This window comes from Urocitellus parryii, chromosome 12 (genome assembly GCF_045843805.1).
Source record: "Urocitellus parryii isolate mUroPar1 chromosome 12, mUroPar1.hap1, whole genome shotgun sequence".
NCBI classification, from domain to species: Eukaryota; Metazoa; Chordata; class Mammalia; order Rodentia; family Sciuridae; genus Urocitellus; species Urocitellus parryii.
This window is the reverse complement of record NC_135542.1, coordinates 6,530,947-6,554,887: the sequence shown is the minus strand read 5'-3', so window position 1 is coordinate 6,554,887 and position 23,941 is coordinate 6,530,947. Positions and strand designations below refer to the sequence as shown.

The 23,941-nt window shown below is 41.3% G+C and overlaps 1 protein-coding gene and 1 non-coding gene across 2 annotated transcripts in view; one reads left to right on the top strand and one right to left on the bottom strand.

The window, feature by feature from the left end:
* Positions 1-22,001, bottom strand: part of Il18rap (interleukin 18 receptor accessory protein) — a 28,220-nt gene extending 6,219 nt beyond the window's left edge. The window contains exons 1-7 of the mRNA XM_026408627.2: positions 21,932-22,001; positions 21,143-21,464; positions 20,865-21,048; positions 8,419-8,569; positions 3,667-3,732; positions 2,132-2,255; positions 54-205 (exon numbers count right to left, since the gene is read on the bottom strand). Of these exons, the coding sequence (XP_026264412.2) occupies positions 54-205; positions 2,132-2,255; positions 3,667-3,732; positions 8,419-8,569; positions 20,865-21,048; positions 21,143-21,464; positions 21,932-22,001 (1,069 nt within the window). The remainder of the gene's footprint in view (positions 1-53; positions 206-2,131; positions 2,256-3,666; positions 3,733-8,418; positions 8,570-20,864; positions 21,049-21,142; positions 21,465-21,931) is intronic.
* Positions 17,806-17,882, top strand: Trnav-cac (transfer RNA valine (anticodon CAC)). The gene has a single exon. It is a non-coding gene; the product is annotated as a tRNA-Val (tRNA).
* Positions 22,002-23,941: the final 1,940 nt, after the last annotated feature.

Below are 23,941 nucleotides of genomic sequence, written 5' to 3'. Positions count from 1 at the left end.
ACCTCCACAAAGAAAAGCAGCTGCCTGTAGTGGGGTCTACCTTCTGGGCTTACCTCCTTTCTTTTCCCTCAGGCGGACAGTCCAGGTGACATTCCCAATCGAGTTCTGAGCAAAGCAAACATACTTTCTACTAAGATCTCTCTGAGTGAGTTTTTCCAAGGAGAAAACACATTCAATAACTTCATCCTTAACAGTGGATTGCATACTAGAAAATGAGGGAAAATTCCATATCAGATCAGTGACACAGATCGACATACTGTGACAGCGTGTGTGACTCTTGTCAGCAGTCAACAGTTTGGCTTTCAAGAGGAGGGTCATGTCAATAATTGAAGATACCAGAAGAACAGGAGATGGACAGAGAAGGCCCATTCTTTGGGTGACTTACTGGTTCTGCTGTACATTTGCACTAGGATATAACTCACGGGGGCCCTCCTCTCACCTTCCTTACTCCAAGAATTTCCCTTGAGGACAGATAATAGCAATAATTTAAGGATAACATTAAAAGTAATACTATGAGCCTCCTAACTTGGCCAGGGATAGACAGGCCCAGCAGGTAGATGAGGAGCCACAGGTCATACCGCTGATCCATGCCCTGCTGCCCCATCCCGGAAGCTGTGAGTTCAGGCATTTATTCACAATCTGGATTCTCTAAAATCACCAGTCTTCACTCTTGTCTTCACCTTATGAAGTCTTTTTGATGCCGATGGTGTTTAAGACGGCATTGCTGTGAGCCTCCTAAACCACCTCTTCATCACTGAGCACTTCCTGCCTGCCATAGCCTGTGATGAACACGTCACCTCTCCTGCATCTGCCCCTGACAGTGACCTTGCAAAGCGAGGTTATTATCCACAGGTCACAGATGGGGTGAGGGAGGCTCACAGGGGGTCAGGTGCACATTGCCACTAGCTGGAAAACAGATTCAAATCCGAGGCAAATCTGATCTCTAATGCAATGTCAGCCTAAGTTGGGACCCAATGATTCCTCTGATCTAAGAAATTCTGGCTAAATTCTATTTCTCTTACCAAAATCTATTCTTAACATTTTGTGATGATGTGTGCTTTTCAAAGTGATATCACATTTGGTCACTAAGATGTTTTAAAAATTAGAAGAAAACACTAATACATAGATTCTTACTTTGGGTAAGATTTGGGGAAAATGAGGGGCACATCATCTAGCAACATAGCTAATTGAACATGGCTTTATTCAAGCCCTTTGACTCTTCAAAAGACCGTAGGCTTTTGAAGCACTGAGTGTCTTTGAATGTCTAAATTCCCTTTCTATTGGTTAAACTCTCTCAGCAGTAAATTCCATCCACTGATGTGGGTTTTGTGCTCCAGAGAGCACAGTCCAACTTCACAAGAAGGCATTTCAAGACAGATAACCCACCCCTGAGTTTTCTCTTTCAGGTTAAATGGCTTCAAATATCTTGTGTGCTGTTTTTGCCAAGCTCTGCATTATGGGGCTATTTCCTCTGGATACTTTCCCAATTGTTAATGATTCTGCAAATTTGGATCCCTGAACTCATGGCAAATTGAATGCATAGCACTGGTTGGATGTGCTACTTCTCCTCCAGCAACCTGACTCAGCATGTCTGTCTGCTGGATACCTTGATGTTTAAGGCAGCCACATCAAACTGTTGCACTAAAGTAAACCTTAAAACCACTTGAAGGTCTAGGGTGTTGCTCAGTGGTAGCATGCTTGCTCAGCATGCTAGATGGCCCTGGATTTGCTCTCCAGCACCAAAAGCAAAACCAGAACAAAAGCAAAACACTGTCACACACTCATGCATCACTAAATGACAAGCTGAGTTGATTCTATCATTGCAGGAGCATCAGAGTGTACTTAACACAAGCTAAGGTGGCTCTGATGTCACTCAATGGTACCAATCACATACGGATCTTTCACTGACCAAAATGTTGTTATGCATGACTGGTTCATCCTATGTCCCCACCAGAATCTGCAAGGCCTCAGGTCTAAAATGAGCATACAAATGCATTTCTGTGTTTTTGTTTTCTCCACTAGTTGGTAATAGTGTCTAGCCTACTAAATACAATCAGCTGTGCACATTTTAGCAATTTCTAAGGGTGAAAGCATCTAGTCTGGGTTGCAAAGACTTATCTCTTTTCCTTACCTTTTCTTCTCAGAATTTGGGGCTTCCCACTCCCGGTCAGCATATTGGATGTACCACTTTATCACGGGTCTAAAGAGCTTTTCGAAGCCAAATCGTGCTTTGCAGCGAAGAGTTAAAGACTTTCCTGACAATAAACAAGTCCAAGAAAATAGGAAGGAAGAATATGAGAAAGCTTTGTCCCCTGATGGGGAGGAAGACGTGGCCAGGAGACAATTTCTGCCCAACTGGCAGAAGAAAGCTTGTATGCCAGAAATAACCAAGTGTTGACACATCTCGTTAAGAAACACAATGGTCCTTGTGTGTTCGTCTCTCATGGGCAACACTCATGTCTCAAAAATTTTACTGTCTGTTCTCAACATGAAGATTAACACAGTCAGGTGTGGTTTGAGCAAGACATCAGGGAAATGAGAGTTTTAGTGACCAGCATGGTCTTTGACACCACTATAGAATACAATGTGCATCAGTAAAGAATATTTTACTAACCAATGTTTGCATATTAAATGACATTCATGAGGTTCCTATAGCATGTAATTTAAAGAAGAAATTATTTAGATACTCAGCTGTGTTTTATGAATAAGGTACCATGGATTGGCATTCTTATTATTAGACTATCCTCTTTCTACCTACCATCTCCAAAAGAAATATCCAGAAACGCTCTGCCTCAAACAATATTTAACCAGGAAATGTTCAGGGCCTCCAATTGAAAAGTAATTTTTGCACGTTAAAGTTTTCCTACCGATAATGCTTTAAAGCTCACTCATGCCGTATGTAACTTGACTACATATTTGGAATTAATCTTTTTTCTTTCTTCTTTCTTCCATTCTCATAATGTTTCCTGTATTGCTGTCACTATTTCTGTCTTCAGGACATGCTGCTATGGCCACCCAGTGATCTTATACCATAGTATCTCTTTTTACATTTCTACAATAACAAGTCTTATATCAGTATTTAAGAGAGCACATATTTTATTGAAAAAGAAACCATTTGGTGTTAAACGTATCCATTCTTTGGCTTTAGGAAAAGACATAAGTGTTATTGAACTTGACAAAGTGAAAGGAGACAAAACGGGGGATGTCCATTTCCCCTGCACCCCGCAAATGACACCATTTTGTAATATGTTTGCATGGGGTTTGTAGTATTCCACTATATTTCTTGTAAAGACCAAATATCATATTTATAAAGGTAATGCCACTCAAGGTGGTATATTAATAAACAAAACCCACATGTATAACCTCTTCTTCCTAGGAGAATCTAAAATCTATTGGTCATGTCCAATGCACCATTCGTTTATCATCCATTGCTCCATAATACTCAATAAAGCCCTGTAAAATCAATTTTATCATGCCTATTAGCAGATATAGGGACTGGATCTTAGGAGGATTTAGTAACTGTGCAGGGTCACAGAACTAGGCAGACCTGAGTTAAGATTCATACCCAATTCCGCTTCATCAAAACCCTAGTCTTCTTTTCCTAATCATTTAGACCTGCTCTAGAAGCCCAGTGTCATTCAAAGAAGATAACATGGATGAGCTTACCAAGTTCTACTTCCAGTGTGTCCTGGATGGGATCCAGAATATCTGGCTTGAATTTAGTGTCTTCCACTAAAAAATAAAAACATAAAAATAAGAATCATGATTTGCATTGGGAATTCTGAAGGCCTGCTTGCTGAAGATTTGGGGTCCTTCGATGGGTCCTCAATGTTTTAGTGCTCCCTCTTCACATCGTATCCATAATCCATAAGTCTAGGAACTCAGGTTTCCATGTGAAACTTGCCCACAGAAGTGATTGTGACCTTGGGATATGGGTGTCATCAAAACGTTAGTCCTTGACTAATCCACGTCTGCCCGGGAACATTTCCTTCCCCCCCAATGCTGCTCACCCATTGCAGACATGGAGCCCCATGCTGATCTTCTACCACTAGATTCCCTTTTAATATCCTTTGCCTGAAAAACCCAATGGAAGGGAGAAACTGTTAAGCAGATCTGCGTTCACTCCCTCCCTCCTTCAATTCAGGGATTGTTGCAAAACAAACGAGAGTCCGGCTTTCTGCTGGTCATGGTATTCTTCATCTTCCTGCCACAGAACTTCAAAGGTGGCCCCACTGTGAGCCTTCCTCCTGAAGGTGTCCTGTCTCCTGGTGAAGGGAACGTCACGGCCTTTGCTCTCCACCTCACATTGATTCTCACAGAGCGTCTTCCTGATTTATGTCAACTTTGAATCTTTCATGTCTCCCTCTCCTTCTGTTTCTCTCTCGGCTTCTTCTCATCAGTGTTTGCCTACACCTAGTCTCTCTGACTTCAAGTAAGAAGAGGGAAGGAAAATACCACCCCCCTTATTCCTGCCGGATGCATTCTTCTTCCTTCCCAAGAAGGGAAGGAAAGGGCTTTGTGGGACTGTTTCCTCCCCCGCTCCCTCACCTGCCATGGAGCCTCATTTCTTCTCTCATTGCTCCATTGAAGCTGCTTTGGCTGAGGTTCATCTAAGTCTATTGGGTGACATATGTACTCTACTGGTGGGCAGCATTGCCCATGGCAGGCATCCCCCTTAGAACCCCGCTCTTCCTTGATATCATGTCTCTGTACTCTCTACTCACCCTCAACCTCCATCTTTAGTCCCCTGTGTCCTGGTAGGTTCCCCTTCCTCTGTGCCTCTGCCGATTATCGCCCCTCTCCCCAGATCTCCTACTGTTCTTCCACTCTTCCTGCTCTCTTCAGGTAGTAAAGTCCACACTTAGGACTCTTCCTGACAAAAGATCTTGGCTCCCAAACTGGTATCTCTGCTCCCTTACCAAGTTCACTTCTTCTGCTGTTCTCTCTTCTCTTCCACTGATACCCCCTTGCCAGTCCTCCTCTGTGCCACTTCTTTACAAGTTAGCAATCCTCCAGGGCTCAGATCTAGGTCCTCCCTAGATCTCACCCTGTTCCTGGGTTTTAGACATCGTGTGAAGTTGACCAGTCTCATTTCCACGCCTTCAGCCCTAACATCTCCAGGCTGGAGGGTCCAAATACCTATTTTTCATCATGACTCGGATGACTCAAAGTCCTTCCAAGTTAATATTTAACTTCTTCATCAGACTTTCTTCTTCTTCTGTCTTTTATACTTATTAAATAATGTTATCATTAACCAATTTATCCTGATCAGAGAATTAAAATGTTCTTGATTTCCCTTTTATATCTGCCTTCTGCATAAAATCATGTTCTATCCACATAAAATGTGTTCCACATGGAATCATGTTATTACACACACACACAGAAAAAATCATGTTCCATCATGTTCTATTGACTCACAAATTTAACCACTTTAATTACCTCTACAAAGTCTCTTCATAGAGAAACCAGAGGCATATATATATATATATATATAATTTATTTTAATTTGTTATACATGATGGCAGAATGCAATTTATTTCATATTATACATATAGTGCACAATTTTTCAAGACACTGATTGAACACAGAATATTTTCACACCATTTGTGTCTTATATATGTACTTAGGGTGATGCTGTCTAACTCATTCCACCATCATTCCTACCTCCTTGCCCCCTACCTTTCCCTCCCTCCTCTTTGCCTTATTTAAAGTTCCTCCATTCCTCCCATGCTCCCCCACCCCCAATAGCCATTATATATCTTCGAACTCATATCGAAGAAAACATTTGGCTTTTGACATTTTGGGATTGGCTTGCTTCACTTAGCATGATATTCTCCAACTTCATCCATTTACCTGCAGATGCCATGATTTTATTCTCTTTTAATGCTGCATAATGTTCCATTGTGTATATACCACAGTTTCCCTATCCATTCATCAACTGAAGGGCATCTGGGTTGGTTCCATAATTTAGCTATTGTGAATTGTGCTGCTATAATCATTGATGTGGCTGCGTCCCTGTAGTATGCTGTTTTTATGTCCTTTGGGTATAAACTGAGGAGTGGGATAGCTGGGTCAAATAGTGGTTCCATTCCCAGTTTTCTCAGGAATCAGAGGCATCTTTTAAGAACATGAATCAGCACTGCTGCTTTCCCTCCTGTGACCAACTTCAGGGGATTACAGAAAACACACCTAGCTGCCCGGCTTAAAGCTTGGCCCCCCTGACCTTGGCTCTTCTTTTTCTCCTCTTTCTTCTCAATTGCCAAACCCTTTCAGATATGCCTTCTAAATATTTCCAGAGTCCATCCACTTTTCTCCATCCCCACTGCCACTGCCAACGGGGGTCCCCTGCAGCAACTCCTGACTTGATCACTGCAACCTCTGAACTTTCCTCTCTGCCTCCCATTCCTGTCCTCAAAAATCCACTTCCTACCCAACAGGCATAGTGATCAATTTTGAATGCATGTCTGCTCATGGCACCCTCCCACTTACACCCCCAACGGCGGCTCTCCATTGTTTCTTGGATGAATTCCAGACTCATTAAAGCACTTCCAACCCTCATTAAAACACATCAAATGTGCTTCTCCCTCTGCTTGGAAGGGTGCCTCTCCCACTTCTGTTGGACTCGTTTGACCCCATTGCTCAGGTTTCATTTGGACTCTGCTCACCCAAGTTTGGGTCTGGTGAGCACCCCTGTATGCCTACTGCTCCCCTCCTCCCACTACCTCGTACTCTGGTCTCCTTCTTCCTATCCATCTGCCCCACGAAACAATACAATTTTCGGAAGTCAGAGAAAGCGTCCAAGTTCTCATTCTTGCATCCTTAGTTCCAAGACTGACACATATTAGAAGTATTTGTGTGGGAATGAGTGAAAATCAGAATAAATGAGTTAATGGAGAAGACAGGATGGATGAGAGAAAGTTTGCTTAAGATAGATACAACACATATTGTAAGGTGTCCTTTGGAAAAGAGAAAAATAGATGATGCCATGGAGAATTTGGAAGAATGATTTGAGGCCTGAGAGGAGAGAGTGATTCAAGTAGGATCTTTACATGCCAACTTCTCTTCATTGTTGTTGTTGTTGCTTTTTTACTATTTATTTGTTGGTTGGTTGGTTGGTTGGTTGGTTGGTTCTGGGGATTGAAATCAGGGGTGCTCACCCAGTGAGCCACCTCTCCAGCCCTTTTGATTTTGAGACGCAATTTTGCAAAGTTGCTTAGGGTCTTGCTAAGTTGCTGAGGCTGATCTTGAACTTTTGATCTTCCTGAATTCCTGGGATTACAGGCCTGAGCCACTGCACCTGGCTCCACCTTCTCTTCTAAGGAGAAATTTGACACAAAATAAAATGGTAGAGATCTGAAGTAGATGCAGGTGGAAGGCCAAGGATAGGCAAGAGTGTTGAACTAGGTCCTGGTGAGCTCCATGTGTCTTTTATCTTACAGGGAAAGTAGAGGAAGTATAATGGATGGGTGTCTTTACTAAGAGCTGAGTCAATGGGTCCAAAGCATTAGTGACTGACTTGGTTATGCTTTAGGCACATAGGTCAATCTTTAAATGAATTATATCTTATAGTTTATTGGTGCTGAGTTTTGCAGATCTATTAGGAATGACCTAAGTGGGAATTTGGTGCAAAAATAGATAAGCCACAGAAGAACTCCAACAGGGCAATGAACATAAGATGAGATATTGAACTTCATTATTACTCAGGGAAGTATAAATCAGAAGAAAAAAAAAGGAAACATCACTTGATACCAACCAAAAAATTCTGATAAAACTCAATATTACTTGTGAATAATGCGAATCTGTTCATTGCCGATGAGGGGGATAAATGATACCTCGGTGTGATACTATGTGTCTATGACACAAAAACCATTTTATAACACAAAGCAACGTCCTATTAACAGATGCAGACATATGCAGCATAAGTACCAATGCAAAGGACATAAATTATAAGGTAGTGACTACACAGGGACAAGAAAAGCATGGCAGGGGATGAGGGTATAGACCTCAAGCTGTAGTTACAATGCTTTGTTTCTTTAAAGAAAAAGAAGGAGATTTTAAGGATGTGGAAAAACTTTAACACACGTTAAACTGGTAATAGACATGCAGGTATTGCTTAAAGCTTCTGTGTGTAACACATTCAGTGCACTTTCAAACTTATTACCAAAGCAAATCAAGGAGAAATGAGTGGATAACCCAATTTGGAGAATGGTTCAGAACTTAGCCTTCCTCAGGGGATGGGATCTGGGTTGATGGGAAAACTGATGCTTGCCCACACTCAAAGCTTTAATGTTTACAAGTGTATGACTATCCCTTTGGCTTTCCTAAAAGGAAAAGAAAAATCAACAAGGCAAATGAAGATAATTTGATTTAGTCAAGCAGAGTTTTGATCTCAACTCTTATAAGAAGAATCCCACTCACCAATGGTCATCACTTGAACAACGTCTCTGAGGGTACTCAAGCTGGCAGGGTCTGGTTGAGTATAATCACACACGTATGTGCCCTGGTGATGGACATAGGTGTCATCCACTAAAATTGAGCTGCTCTTTTCTGCAGAAAGGAGTTTTCCATTCTAAAGCAAAAGATTAAGAAAAAAATTAAATACCTTTCTTAAACCAGAGAATTTTTATTAATAACCATGGCCGCTATGAAAATCTTCATAAATTTGAACCAGAGATGAGGATGATCAGTCTGAAATAATGATATTCCACGGTCCATGAGGACATTGTGTTAAAAAAAATGTATTGTAAGGTTCTTAGGTGAAACAAGAAGCATTTCCTAAGAACTTGATGTGTTCATCTGAGGAACACAAGCATGATCAACCCACAAAGGGTTTTTTAAACCTAGTATTTTCCCAGAGAATATTCTAGAAAACTTACAGGATTCTAAGGAATGTTATCTAAATGAATATTTTAAAAACATTTGTGTGTGTGTTTATAAATTGTGATCATTTTTTTTTCTGTGAATGAGAGCAAAATATAAAGTTTCCTCTTTAAATTGACCTCTGATAGAAATGAACTACAGTAGATGGGTAGAGAGAGAAGATGGGAGGGGAGGGGAGGGGAGGGGAGGGGAGGGGAGGGGGGATAGTAGAGGATAGGAAAGGCAGCGGAATACAACAGACACTAGTATGGCAGTATGTAAAAACGTGGATGTGTAACCGATGTGATTCTGCAGTATGTATACAGGGTAAAAATGGGAGTTCATAACCCACTTGAATCAAATGTATGAAATATGATATGTCAAGAGCTATGTAATGTTTTGAACAACTAATAATAAAAAAATTTTAAAAAAGAATAAATTGACCTCTGATAAAACAATAAATTTTAGATTAAAGGTAATAAGTAAATGGGTTTACATAAATATCACAAAGAATGACTGAAAACTGAGAGACAATTACTTAATTCTTAGTGGATCCATAGTAAAGTAAGAACTAAAATATAATTATCACTGTCTCTTCCCACTCGGTGATTCCCTCTGGCCCTTAGGATAAAGTTTACAACTCACCATGGTCTTATCTGGTCTCCTGCTGCTATTTCCCCCCAACCCACTTGCATCCACTATATAACCATGCTCTTCCCTGATTCCTGCACTTGAACCTCTCCCACCACATTTTACCACTGAGTGTGCTACAGCTCATTCTCAAGCAGTGGCTCCCTAGAGATAAATTTGCAAGAGCTTCCGTACCTAACATAACCTAATGGTGGTTCATGCCCACTGCTCTGGGGAGTCCCTTCATATCCCCAGAGCAGTGGGCATGAACCACCATTTCCATGCATGGGCCATTTGTACTAAGTACATGATTACTTATATCCCTCTCTGAATTTGTTGAAAGCAGCCCTCGTGTTTAAATATAGAGATAGTGGTGGACACAGATGGATGGACACAGGTTCCTTTTCTCAGCAAGTTCTCAGGCCCTGAGTGGTGATCCATTCTCTAGTACTGGGCACTGTGTACAGGGAGCATTTGGGTGGCCCTGCCTCAGCTCACAGGAGGCAGGGACACTTCCTTGAGTCCATGCAGAGCCTTCGAAGATATGAAGCAATCAGTCCACTGAATGTGTCATTTGGCAAACATCTGAAGCACAGGATGGATATGAGCAGCAAAGTCCAAATGGAAAAGGCCAATGAACGATGAACATCCATATGTTTGTTCTGTTTCTCTAGCACATGTCAAGTGGGACAGCAATTGTAAGCTTGTTGTAAAGGAGGTGGAAATAAATCCATGTGTACTTGAAACAAAGGTTTTCAAGTAGAAGAATCACATGTTGGGACAGATTTAGTAAAAGCACTTGTAGTTAGGTATGGAAGCTCCTGCAGATTCAAGCAAAGATGATCATAATCACTTCTCTATCACCAGGGGCTGGGACAATGTAGGGTTCCATTAATACTTGTGGAGTTACTGAGTACTGCTGCACCAGTATCCCTGCAGCCTCTGACTTCCATGCACAATGATGCTTCTATGATACATGGCCTTCCAATTTCCAACTCAGAGTCCTAGGAGCATACCTTTTATAACTAAAGTTGAAAGAAAAGAGAAAAACACCACAAATGATAAAATATAAGATCCTGTTTTCTATAGATTATAAAAATTCCTTCTCAAGTATTATCACATATGATTTTCCAAATCACCCTCTGACTTGGTGTGCATCGATTCCATTTCTTTCATTTTATAAATGAGAAAACAGAGGTTCTGAAGTTTAAGTAAAAGTTACTAAGAAAGAGGCTGGTAAGTGAGAGAAATGAGAATAAACTAAAATTTTTCTGACTCTGAGTTTCATGTTTTTCACTGATGTCTTTCCCTTCTACTTTGCCCGTTGACTGAGAGAATCAGGGGTTAACCCATGCCAAGCCTCTGATGTGGTTCCTGTGGCCCAAGAAAAAATTTCCAGGAGGTTGGCAGGAAGTCTAAGAGGAGGGCCAGGCTGGTCAGAGGGAGGCAGCTACAGAGAGGAAGAAAATCCAGGGCAAGAGCTAGGGACAGACCAGGTTAGATATTTATCAGGTCATCTCAAGGATCAAGAACACTTCAAAAGCAAGGTTAAGAGCATGGAGGGAAATTCAGAGATGAAAGATAGAGAGTGGGGTGATAAAAAAAAAAATTAGAGTCAATCACAGGAGAAAGTAATGGAAAGAAAATGCAGAGCTAAGAATAGGACCTCAGCTGAGCCCTGGACAGGGTGGTAATGCCAAAGTGGATCTATTATGTTTTGTAAAGGACTGTCTTGCTCCATGTGTACCATGAAGACTTTGTGAGGTAGAATGCAAAGAAAATATCAAAGAAATTAGGAAAAAGGAAGTTATGCCAAGGATGACAGGAAATTCATCAAATAAGTCAATGACAGGAGATCCCTGTAGGAGAGGTAGAGGCTGCGGTGCGGGTGCAGGGAATTCCTTGTTTTTCTCAGGCGTAACAATCTATGGAAGGAGGAACAGCCATTCTACACTGTGAATCTGTGTAGACAGTGGCAAAAGGTCCTAGAGAGAACTGAGGCATGAAAAAAAGAATTAATGAAGACACCAAGAAGCACTGCAAAATGCCTGTAAGTTACGCTCTAATACCATCAAGTGCGACCACACATGCTGAGCATCAGGGAGCACCAGGCACATGGCTCTGCTCCCAGGAACTGGGCTGCCTGGACCTGGGCGACACTGCTGCCTTCCTACCAGGGCTCCCACCACCTGGTCTGGGAGGACTCCCAGGATCTACATTTCTCCTGTAATTCAGTATAGACTTCCAGTTTCTGTGTTTTGCATGCTCCTCACCTTAGACTCACAGCGTCCATATCTGGGTGCACCCCTTCTCTGCCACATCTCTCATTGAATCAACTTCTACTTCTCTAACTTGGTAAATACTGTGAATATATTTTGATGGACGTATTTAATCTTTGCTTTTATTCCATGAAAACATCTTTGGTATCTGCCTCCTTCATTCGATTCCCACTGCTATTTCTGTGGATCAGGATTCAAGTTCAAAAACATCCACAGGGTCCCAGTAAGGATACCATATGAGCAACCCACAACCTTCTCTTTAGTGTAATCCTAATTATACAACAAAGAATTCTCTGGCACAGAGCTTCTCATCGTTCACTAATATACCCTTTGTTTTTCTGTTTCTGTTGCCTATGCTGCTCTTTCTTGCTAAGTGTATCTGCAAGATCCTATGACAACATTATACTTACCTTCTAGGCTAATGTTTATCTTTTAATTGCAAAAATGACATATTATGGAAATTACTGATGGTGGTTCAGTTGTCAGTCTCTAGCCAGGGTCTTGAGTGAATTATTAAATTGATGGCTTGTTGTTACTTACAAAAGGAAGTAAGTGGTGGTTAGTATAAGACAATTTGTATTCACTAACAGCGATCACATCAAAATCATCTCATTTTCATTTATTATTAAATACTTAGACCAGAGGCTCAGACAGAGTGGGCACACCATATTTTCATTGGAGTGTATAATTTGGAAAATACTTTAACGCTCTCCCTGTTAAACAGAATATACTTGTGGACTGAATGATAGGCTATTTTGGTGCCATTCAGTTGCTCAAGCAATAATACTCCATAATAGTGGATTCATGGACAAATGCAACTGAGGGACCCCTCTGGAACCAGCCGCTGAAAACTCTGTCCGGGCGTGAATGATCACATAGCATATTTGCATATTTCATCTGTGGCCCTTACAAATCTGAGAATGCTAGCTACTGTGTTGGAATTTAAAATAAGCATTCCATCTCCTTGACACATACAATGATGAAGTAAAACCAACAAATTAGCATTTAACAGGATTAAAATGTGAAATCAAGACAAAGAGCTACAAATTCTACTCTATGATCATGAAATTGAGACTGCTTGGGTGAACTGCTTGATTGAATTTTTTTTTTTTTTTTTTTGGTACTGGAAATTTAACCCAATGGCTGGCAATCACTGAAACACATCCCCAGCCCTTTTTAATTTTATTTACTTATTTATTTTGAGATAGGATCTCCCTAAGTTTCTGAGGCTGGCTTTGAACTTGCAATCTTCCTACCTTGGCCTCCTGAGCAGCTGGGATTACAGGCATGCACAGCTACACCGGGTTTGATGACAATTTTTATGAAAAAGACCTGCTCACTGGGTCTTTCAGCCTTCTTATGGGCTACTGAAAGCCAGAAACAATTGTTGGCTACATCAGTGTTCTGTTCAGAACAAGGAAAGAAAGAGTTCCTCGGATTTAGCATTGGTTAGATAGCTATTGAATTAATGTATGGAACTGTCCAGGATTGTGGAAGAAGTTCACCATGAGACAACTGAATAAGTCAATGTATAAACTTTGGAAACAGCTTTCAAAAATATGAGCTAAATTATCTGTGTTTCTTCCATATTGAGAAACACTTTTGTGTGTGTGTGTGTGTGTGTGTGTGTATGAGGCGGGGTGGGTACCAGGGATTGAACTCCAGGGCACTCAGCTACTGAGCCACATCTCCAGCCCTATTTTGTATTTTATTTAGAGAGAGGAGCTCGCTGAGTTGCTTAGTGCCTTGCTTTTGCTGAGGCTGGCTTTGAACTCACGAGGCTCCTGTCTCAGCATCCTGAGCGGCCGGGATTCCAGGCCTGGGTCTAGCCAGTCTCACTACACTCTCCAGTTCTCCATGGCACCAAGTCACACAGTGCCAGTTACCATGAAACACTTACTGTGCAAAGTAGACCAAAAGGAAATGAAAAGAAGAAGTGGCAAGTCATAAGTAAAATTTCCATGGAGCACAAGGCTCAGAAATTACCTGACAGCCACGTCACCACTGTGGTTAATGAATTTGGCATATGACAAGGATTGTCTTGGACCACAAATGGAAATATTATTCAGGGCACAATGCTACTAATAGTAGGTCACAAAAGTATCCCCAAAACCCATATCTTGGTACACTAGGCCACCTCAGAAGAAATTCTCCCACTGTCTTGTGTTGTAATTTTGCATTGTGTCAAAGATTTGCTTAAATGACATAATAAAAATGTTGTCTTGTTACATGTAATTATCATTTATAAACAGTCTATGCCCAAGCTATTTTCTCATTATATATCTAGAATTAGGAAAATATGGAGAAAAATTTCTTGAATAACTTCCTTTAATTCTGACTTATCAGTCATTAAATAATTAAGAAACTCCAAGCACAGGGACTCAGCCAGGCCCCAGAACTCTCCTTGAGCCTTCTCCAGGTTAGGGGTTAGCAACTGAACAGTTATTCAACCAAGCCTCAGTTATTCTGCTTGGGCTGACGTGGGCCCTGAGACAAGGTCAAGGCTATGTATATGGCCTTTACTTCTGTGCACTCTGATGGGACAACCAGCAACCCCAGAGACCTCAGCTGTCCCTGGAGCCTGTCACATAGCCCTACCAGCTACAGATTCCAAACAACAGTACCTCCCAGCCATGGAGGACCACCTGCCACCTTGCCTGATCAGAGACAATCACAAAGTCTTGACTGCAGCTCCTCTGACCAGAATCCAGGCAGTGGGGTCTCGTCAGACCATGGAGCCCAGCTAGTGGTCCTGCCCCACTGGATCATCCTGCTCCGGAGTCGACCTGTCTGAGTCGTCAGCTAGCCCATCCGAATCCCAAGACAGACTGAATAGTGAAGACCGGCCAGTACCAAAGATCAAAAGCTGTGACTGTCTCTGCAAATGTAAAGTTCCCCCCAAAGCAACAGATCATGAAGAATCATGGAGATATGACAATACCAATACCAGAAGAAACTGACAAAGCTCTGATAACGGACCTTGAAGGAAAGGAGATATATGCAATGACTGTGAAAGAATCCAGAGTAATCCTCTTTAGCGTGACCTTGTTAACAAGGTCAGACAATGAAAAGAAATATGTATAGGAAATGAATGAAATTTCAAAAGCAGTTTGTGAAAAAAATCATGAGTTTGAAAATTAAATGGAAACAATCAGAGATTCCTAATTTAAATGATATAAATAAAGAATATAATGATAACTGAAAAAATAATTTAAAGAAAAAATTTAACAGCCATCTTGATCAAGCGGAAGGAAAAAGTAGGAAGCTCAAAGATATGGCATTTGACCTTCTCCATCAGAGAAGCAAAAGGAAAAAAAAAGAGGGAAAAAGGCTTCTGAGAATCAGAAATATCATCAGAGAATTAACTTTTGCACCAAAAAAAAAAAAAAATCAAAGGAGAAGAAAGAAAAAGTCTTAGAAGATATACTTAAGAAAATAATGTCTCTGGGCTGGGGCTGTAACTCAGTGGTAGAGCACTTGCCTCTACGGTGTGAGACTGTGGGTTGGATCCTCAGTACCACATAAAAATAAATAAATATATAGATAGAGAAAAATATCCTGTCCATCTACAACTAAAAGAAAAGAAAAGAATGTCTAAAATTTCCCAGATCTGAGAAACACAACAGTCAGTTATAGGAAGTTCAGAAGCCTCCAATCAAATTTAAATCAGGAGGAGTTCATTTAGAAATATGAAAATCAAATAAGGAAGATAAGGAAAGAAAACTAAAAGCAGCAAAAGATGAGACATCACATTCGAGAGAGTATCAACAATGCAGCTATCAGAAGAATTATCTGCAGCAACACTGCAGGTCAGAGATAAGATATTTAAAGTGCAATAAAACAAAAACACAACTCAAAACGAAACCTGCCAGCCAAGAATATGTTGCCTAGAAAAGCCACCTTTCAGAAATGAAAGAGAAATAATAACTTTTCCAGTCAAAGAAAACCTAAGGGAGTTCATTGCCAACTGCTACAGGGAGTCAGTCCTGTAAGCTGAAGTGAAAGGCTGCTGGTTAATGAAAAAAATGTGAAAGTAAAAAATCTCAATGGAAGGAAATACATGGTCATCTTCAGAATACCCTAAGACTGTAAGGGTGGTACATAAAGCAATTTTATTTCTACTGTCAAGGTTAAAAGACAAAACTGCTAAAACAACTTTAGCTACAATGATTCATTAAGGGATACAAATTCAAAAGAATATATGAATTTTGATATCAAAATCAGGAAAGGAAGATGTTAAGGAGCGAGACTATAGCTTTTGTTTGTGATTAAGGTTGTTATTAGCTTCAAATAATTTGTTAAAAAGTTAAAAAAAATTTAGGGTGAGTTTGTGATATCCATAAAAACAAAAACAAGAACACACTGTAAAAAATAAGAATTCTCAGCACCACACCACAGGGAACAGACAAAACATAAATAAGGAAGAGAGAAACAATAGGCCCACAAAACCTGAAAAATGAATTACAAAATGGCAGTAGTATGTCCTTACCTATCAATGATTGCCTTAAATACAAATGGACTAAATTCTCCCAAAAAACAGAGGGGGTTAATGAATGAGGAAAAATATGATCCAATAAACTTAAAGCCTGCTTTGTCTGATATCAGCATAGTAACCCCTGCTTTCTTTCTTTGGGTTTCTATTTGGATGGAATTTATTTTTCCATTCCTTCACTTTTGGTCTATGGTTCTCCTTCCTAGAAGTTAAGTCTCCTATAGGCAACATGGGTAGATTTCCAAATGCATGTGCATCAAAATCCAAATGCCACTTTTCCATAAACATAGAAAACCAACCCAAAAAAAATTAAAAAAAAAAGAGAAAAAATAAAAAAAAAACAAAAAAAAAAGACAAAAAAAAAAAAAAGAAAACCAACCCTTAAACTCATATAGAATCACCATAGACCCCAAATGGCCAAAACAATCTTGACCCAAAAGAACAAAGCTAGAGACGCATTCTTGGATTTCAAACATATCATAGAGGGATAATCATCAAAACAATATGGCACTGGCCTAAACAACAGATAAATGGACCAATGGAACAGGATAGGAAGCCAAGAAATAAATCCATACGTTTATGGTGAAATGATTTTCAGTAAAGATGCCAAGAGCACACAATATAGAAAGGATAGTCTCTTCAATAAATGGTGCTGGGAAAACTGATTACCCACACGTAAAAGAATAAAATTGGATCTTTATCTAACTTCATAAATAAAAATAAGCTCAAAACGGATATAAGACCTGTTGTTATGGAACTTCTAGGAAAAAACAAAAAACAAAAAACAGAGAAAGCTCCAGGACATTTGCTGAATAACAGTGTTTTAGGAGATGACAAAACTAGACTATGGGACTGTATCCAGCTAAAAAGCTTCAGCACAGCCAAGAAAACAGGAAACAACTCATAGAAAGGGAGAAAATGTTTGCAAACTGTACATCTGATAAGGGCGTAACATCCAATATACAATAGGGGCTCTAACAACCCGACTGCAAGAACATAACTAACTGGACTGAAAAATGGGCAAAGGAGTGAACAGACATTAGTATTAGTAGTAGTAGTAGTAGTACTAGTGATAGTACCAGGAATTGAACCCAGAGACACTGAACCACTGAGCAACATCCCCAATCTTTTTTTTCTATTTTACTTATAGACAGGGTCTCACTGAGTTGCTTAGCGTCTTGCTTTTGCTGAGGCTGGGTTTGAACTCATGGTCCTCCTGCTTCAGCCTCCAGAGTCACTGGGATTACAGGCATATGCCAAGGTGCCCAGCTCCTGAACATACATTTCTGTTAAGAAGATTTATGTGGGGCTGGAGTGGTGGCTCAGTGGTAGAGCACTCGCCTAGCATGCATGAGGCACTGGGTTCAATCCTCGGCACCACATAAAAAAAAAAAAAAAAAAAAAACTAATGTATCCACCTAAAACTAAAGATACATAAATAAGTAAATATTTTTTTAAAAAGAAGACATATGAATAACCAAAAATGTGTTAAAAATGCTCAGCCTCACTAATCATCAAACAAATGAAAATTAAAACCACCTTGAGGGCTGGGGATATAGCTCAGTTGGTAGAGTGCTTGCCTCACATGCACAAGGCCCTGGGTTCAATCCCCAGCTTCGCCAAAACAAAATAAAACAAAAACCACCTTGAAATATGACCTCACACCTATTAGGATGACTTTTATAAAACACACAGAAATGACAAGTTTGGGCAAGAATGCAGAGAAAAGAACCACTTTAGCATGGTTGGTGAGAATGGAAATCAACACAACTATTATGGAAAATGCTATAGAGATTCCTTAAAAAAAAAAAAAAAAGACAATGGAACCACCCTCTGATGCAGCCATCTCACTCCTGTACGTGCATCCAAAGGAATAGAAATCAGTTTGTGGAAGGGACATCATGCTTCCGTGCTAATTGCAGCTCTATCCACAATTACCAAGATGTGGAATCAACCCAGTTACAGACGACAGCATGAAGAAATATGGTAGACAAACACCAAGAAATACTATCCAGCCTTCTCAAAAAGAAACCCTGTAATTTGTGAGATGGATGAACCAGAAGACACCATGGTCAGTGACATAAGCCAGGCACAGAAAGACAAATAGTGCATGATCTCATGTATATGTGGAGTCTAAAAAAAAGCTGAAATTATGGAAGTAGAGAGTCGAGTGGTTTTACAAGAGGCCTGTGGTGGTGAGGGAGTGGGGAAATGTTGGTCAAGATGGACAGGAGGAATACATCTTGAGATCTCTTGCACAGCGGGGTGACTATATCGTGCATTTCCAAACAACTAAGAGCCACATTTCAAATGTTTTACCATGAAAAGGGGTAAGTAAGCAAGGGCGTGGATATACCCATCAGCTTCATTTAATAATTCTGCATAATATACATAGATCAAACCATCCCCTTCTGCCCCAGAAATATAGGAATTATTCATTAAAAACGATAAAATGGTTGAAAATGATTATTTGAAAAACACACACGCTAGCCTGAATTTTTGTTGTTTATGAAGGTGTTCTAGAGCCCTCCAGAGAGACGTCCCCAAATCCACAGAGTTGTTTCCGTGGTATACTCTGCACATCTGCTGGGCACCCCAGTGCAATTTCAGGGACTTCCACAATGTCATCTTTCTATCCACTCAGCCAGTGTCTGCTTCATTTGTTCAGAGAAAGGGTTCTGAGGTGTGACCTGTGACATCTGAGACTTGAGGTTCAGCATGAAGGAAAGGGCCACCAGGTGCTATTGCTGCTCAATGTCCTCACTCCTCCTGGTGTGCCACAGCCTCAAAGTCCACGACTCCCAGACCACCATAGGCATGTGCGTGTGTTTGAGCTTACACACCCATGTGCAACTCATGAAACATAAACCGAACCAAGACCTGTTCAAATCTGTCACAATTCTAACAACGGTCATCGTTTGCCTTTCACCATGAAATACATGGTGAAAATTGCTGTCAAAACCCCAGAGAGCCGGGCATGGTGGTGGTGTATGCCTGTAATCCCAGTAGCTCGGGAGGCTGAGGTAGGAGGATCACAAGTTCAAGGCCAGCCTCAGCAACTCAGCGAGGTCCTAAGCAACTCAGCAAGACCCTGTTCTCAAAATAAAAAATAAAAGAGCTGGGGATGTGGCTCAGTGGTTCAGCACCCCAGGGCCCGATTCCCAGTATCATCCCCTGCTAAAAAAAAAAAAAAAAAAAAAAAAAAAAATGTGCCAGAGAAGTGAAACAAAGCTTTCTTTTGCAAATGTCATCTGGTTTTAGGGTCTAGCTTGTGCAATGTGTGCAGAGAACTAGAAACTACAGCGTGGCTTGTGCTCAACTGCAAGAGCAAAGGGTGTTCACTCCAGGAGTACGATTGTGGACATGCGAACACGTTCCCATCAGACTACGGCATCGCGACTATTTCACTGGCTTGAGCCCAGCCCACCTTGTCAGCCAGTCATCCATCAAGGCAGGTCATGAATATTTGGAGCCCAGGGGAGTTTTGTTCTTGAGAGAGAAATGAAAATAATGAAGAGAACCACCAGCTCTTCTTACCCACCTCATGTTTGAAGTTATCACGTTCTTTAAAATTTCACTCCAGTCAGTACTCTTGGTCTCATTGTAAAATACCACACGCCACATCGTCTGCCTTATTTCTGTCATGAATTTAGTGACACCTGTCCTCACGTCATCACAGAGTCCCAGGAACCACGTGAGGGAAGGTCTTCTGTCACCATTGTAGCTGTACCCCCAGGAGTCTCCCATGAGTTTTGTGGTGGATAAAATCACCAGGTAGATCACAGAAGGTAGCTAGCTTGCCTTCTTTGACTTCACCCAGAAAACATATTTAAAAACATACTTTATGTTACAAACATGTATATTGCAAAGCCAAATGAATGTTTTTGTGTGATTTCTAAAGTCTTGTTGTTGCAGGAGTCAACTTGGATCTATTCCCAGATCCCACCCCCCCGAAGGGGTGAAGTGTGATTGGATTCTGTTGCCTGAGATGCCTAAGCAGCATTTACCTATCTGTTAGCACTTGGAGAAACTATAAACCATAAAGTAAATGTCAAGTGTTTTGGTGATGGAAGTTCACTCACATAATTCATAACTCAATATCATCACGAAACTTGACCTTGATCCTTTTTTTCTCTTAGCCCTCCCAGCCGGCTCTCATGGATTTGTCCAAACTGTCCTCCTGGAGGCACCCTCTTAGGAAAAGTATTCAATTTTCTTGTTTCTTTTGCAAACCTTCAAGCCCTTGGAGGGTGCCCCTACCATTGGCAATATCCGTTGCTTTCCAAAAAAAGCAGAATGAACTCACCTGTCTTCTACTTAGACACCCTTAGGTTTACGTCTTACCCAAATGTGTGAAATACTTGCATGTTAGAAGTTTTTCTGGTGCTGATCAAAAGGATGAGTCTGAGAATCCCAGTGTTGTGCTCTCTTCTACACAGGACCAAGACCCTTTTAGAATTGTCAGGTCTCTTGCCCAGGTACAGGGTCAGCATTTGGGTCATTGTAGACCTCAGGTTCTGAAACCCACATTTCTATAAAGTACTTCAAGAGTTGTTACCAGAAAAACCATGCTCTTACATCAGTTTCAAGGAATTCATTCTCACCTGGTACCAAGTCACCTCTGGACTCTGTGTTTCACTTTGGCAGCTGAGACTGGGACAATAAATGGAGTCCATCCTACCAAGAAGTAGATATTGCTTATGTGGCTTACGGTTCTCACAGGGTGAATTTGTCTGGGGCTTAATTTCCAAGACTGTCTTGATGCAACATGCCACATCCTGGGGGCCCCTAGGAGATGAACAAGGTCCTGTGAACACAGATGTTTTATTTAGGTAGTAAGGATCGGATGATACTTGCAGATAGGAAAACATCTGGGACATACCTGATCCTGGGTCCACAAATATATGAACCAGAATCATTCATCTCTGGGATCAAAAAGCGAAGCATAGTCTTGTCCTGAATGATATGCGGATATCTGTTAGTGATTTCCTCCAGTGGGTCTCCATTCTGAGGTTGTAGGTACCAGAGGACATCAGAGAGGTCTCTACTACCACTGCAGGGAAAGTACGCAGGGTCTCTTGTCGGTGAGGGTTCACTTGTCGGGTACAAGTGGGATTTCTGCAGTTCTGGTAAATCACAAAATAAGACAAATTCCTCTTCACTCGCTGTGGAATATGTCCAAAGGAGTCTTTTGGTGGAACAATCTGACAATCACAATAAACAAAGCAACACAGAAACACGTTAGAAGATAAAAAGCTAACTTACATTTAAAAAAAAAAAAAAAACCTGAAGTAACACAAGAATACATCCCTCTGTGCATCTATCTTCTTCACTGTGCCCATTCTGTAGGGGAAAAAAAAGATGTTCATGTTCTAATTCCCTTCCATTGGGCGTCAGTGTCGCCAGTAGAACTCGGACATCCTGTGACTGACAGCTGGGCCATGGATCATTCCTTTCGGCGACTCCCACCCAACACCCAGCTATGGAAACTGGGCTCCCCATCCGCGCTTGGAGTCCACTGAAAGCTGTTCACCCTAATAACTCTCCCACTGCCGTCTGAAGAGTAGGAAGGAAACGCTGTGTGTAAATCGATCACACTGCTGACATCATCTGTCAACTGCAGGCTTTGACCACAAGACCCAGTGCTGGCATGAAAAGTGAAAACCCCTACCTGAAGCATTAAATTCCGGGATCCTCTCTCCTGCGACAAGCCAAAGAAATGTCCAGGCCCAACAGAGCATGACTCTCCGGTGCCCCCGTCATCACACCAGGAGACCCACCCCGCTGGCAGCAAAGAGGACGTGGGGCGGCTGGTTTCCGAGTATCCTCTTCACTTCTGAAATGGGAAATGGAGAAATCGGAACCAGTGACCAAAATGCGAGTCACACAGGAAGCTTTGAAGGGCAGGTCCCACCCAGTGAGCCTCCGCATGCCCTTGGCTGTGTGGGGACCTTTAGTGGTGAGAAGCAGCCTCTTCGTATGTATCCAGAGGAGGAGGAAAGGGCACCACCAGGTTACCCCCCGGACCTGCCAACCATAGGTTCTTCTAATGCCATTTTCCCCACGTGGAATTTTTTTCTTTCTTTTTTTCTTTCTTTTGATGTTCTCATCTAGTGTGCACATTTTTTATGAATCATTTGGAAAAAAAGTTAAGTTCATATTTTCCAGAAAAGATTGCCCACATTATATGAAAATGGCTGATTCTTCCAAGTGAAGGAAACTAGAGATACAGCTATTAAGTGTAAAATAAATAAAAAAATACTAGTTTACAATAACTGTCATAGAAAAAGGAAAAGGGAAATTGTCATGGGTCATAGCATCAACCTAGTCTTCTTGGATGTAAAGGTGAGAAGTTCTTCCCAAGAGAGACTCAGAGCTGGCAGCTACCATGCTGTGTTTGTCCCCTGTGCTGACAGGGTGGCCATGGGAACTTTCAAACACCTTATCAGTGATGAGGAGTAAGGATATGGAATAGGTAATGTTTGATGATTTATTTTGTTTTGAACAGAAAATAAAAGTATTGGTTATAGAATAGCCTGTCTATGTCTTCTAGAGCTCTGAATGTTGACCATTAACATAAAAATAGCCTGTGTCTTGTCTTTGGGATTATGGGAATAAGATGAGTTTCCCAAAATTTTGGCTAAAAATCCCCCCCGCCCCCGCGCTAAAACTCTCCTGTAGTGTCTCAGCCTCTTTAAGGGAGGTGAGAGCAAGGGATAAACGGTACAGTCGCTGTCTTCAAGGGTCCATCACAGTGTGGAGGACAGAGTAAAAGAAACAACTATTCTGATGCTTGTTAAAATGGTAAAGACTTTATTCAAGACTATTGCAATAGGGGAGAGAGATCAAGGCCCACTCCCAGTGCAAGGATAAGTGGGGAGTTATAGCCAAGGAGGAGGGTGCAGGTCAGTGGGTGGGAAGTTATCAAGAGAAATGGAAAGAACAGGGATCCCTACTAAACCCATATAGCAGGATGTTGCTCAAGGCAGGTCAAAGATATCCAGGGTGGAGATGAGGAACTTAATCAAATATCAAGGTTAATGCTCTCACACCAGTGCATAGGTTGGGGGGCGGGGAATTACATAGCAGTGTACTTTGCTCAGACTGGCTGATCAGGCCAAAGATAGGACAGGTGCAGAGGTGGAGGCTTGGAGAAGAGAGCTCAGAAGATCCTGACCAAAGTTTGGTCAAGGAGAGAGTCTCTGTTTACACAAACACCCAAATCAACAATTTCAACAACATGCAATAAAGAAATAAAGTCCATTGCTAAAACGGAAAGAGAGGGAGAAAGAGAAAGAGAGAAGAAGAAGAGAGAAGAGAGAGGAAAAGAAAGAGAAGAAAAGTCCATCACATATCCTATGGTCACTCTAAAAGTTCCCTTTAAAAAATTTTCTCCCCAGCAGATGACATAATCAAAATCAATCATCAATCAACCCATCAATCTGAGGGAGAGGGAAGGCCGCGGGGATCGGTAGCCCTGGCAGGGAGGCAGATTGAGCTCCTGGAGGAATACCAGCCATTCAGAGCAGGCTGGGGCCAATGGAAAGGAAAACTGACAAACCCCAAAGAAGAAAATCAGAGAATGAAAAACATCCCTGTCAGTGAGACAGACAAAAGCCACTAGAAGTGAGTGTCAGAAACTGCAGAGTCAGGGAGGAGAAGGACTGAGCAGGGGCCTCAG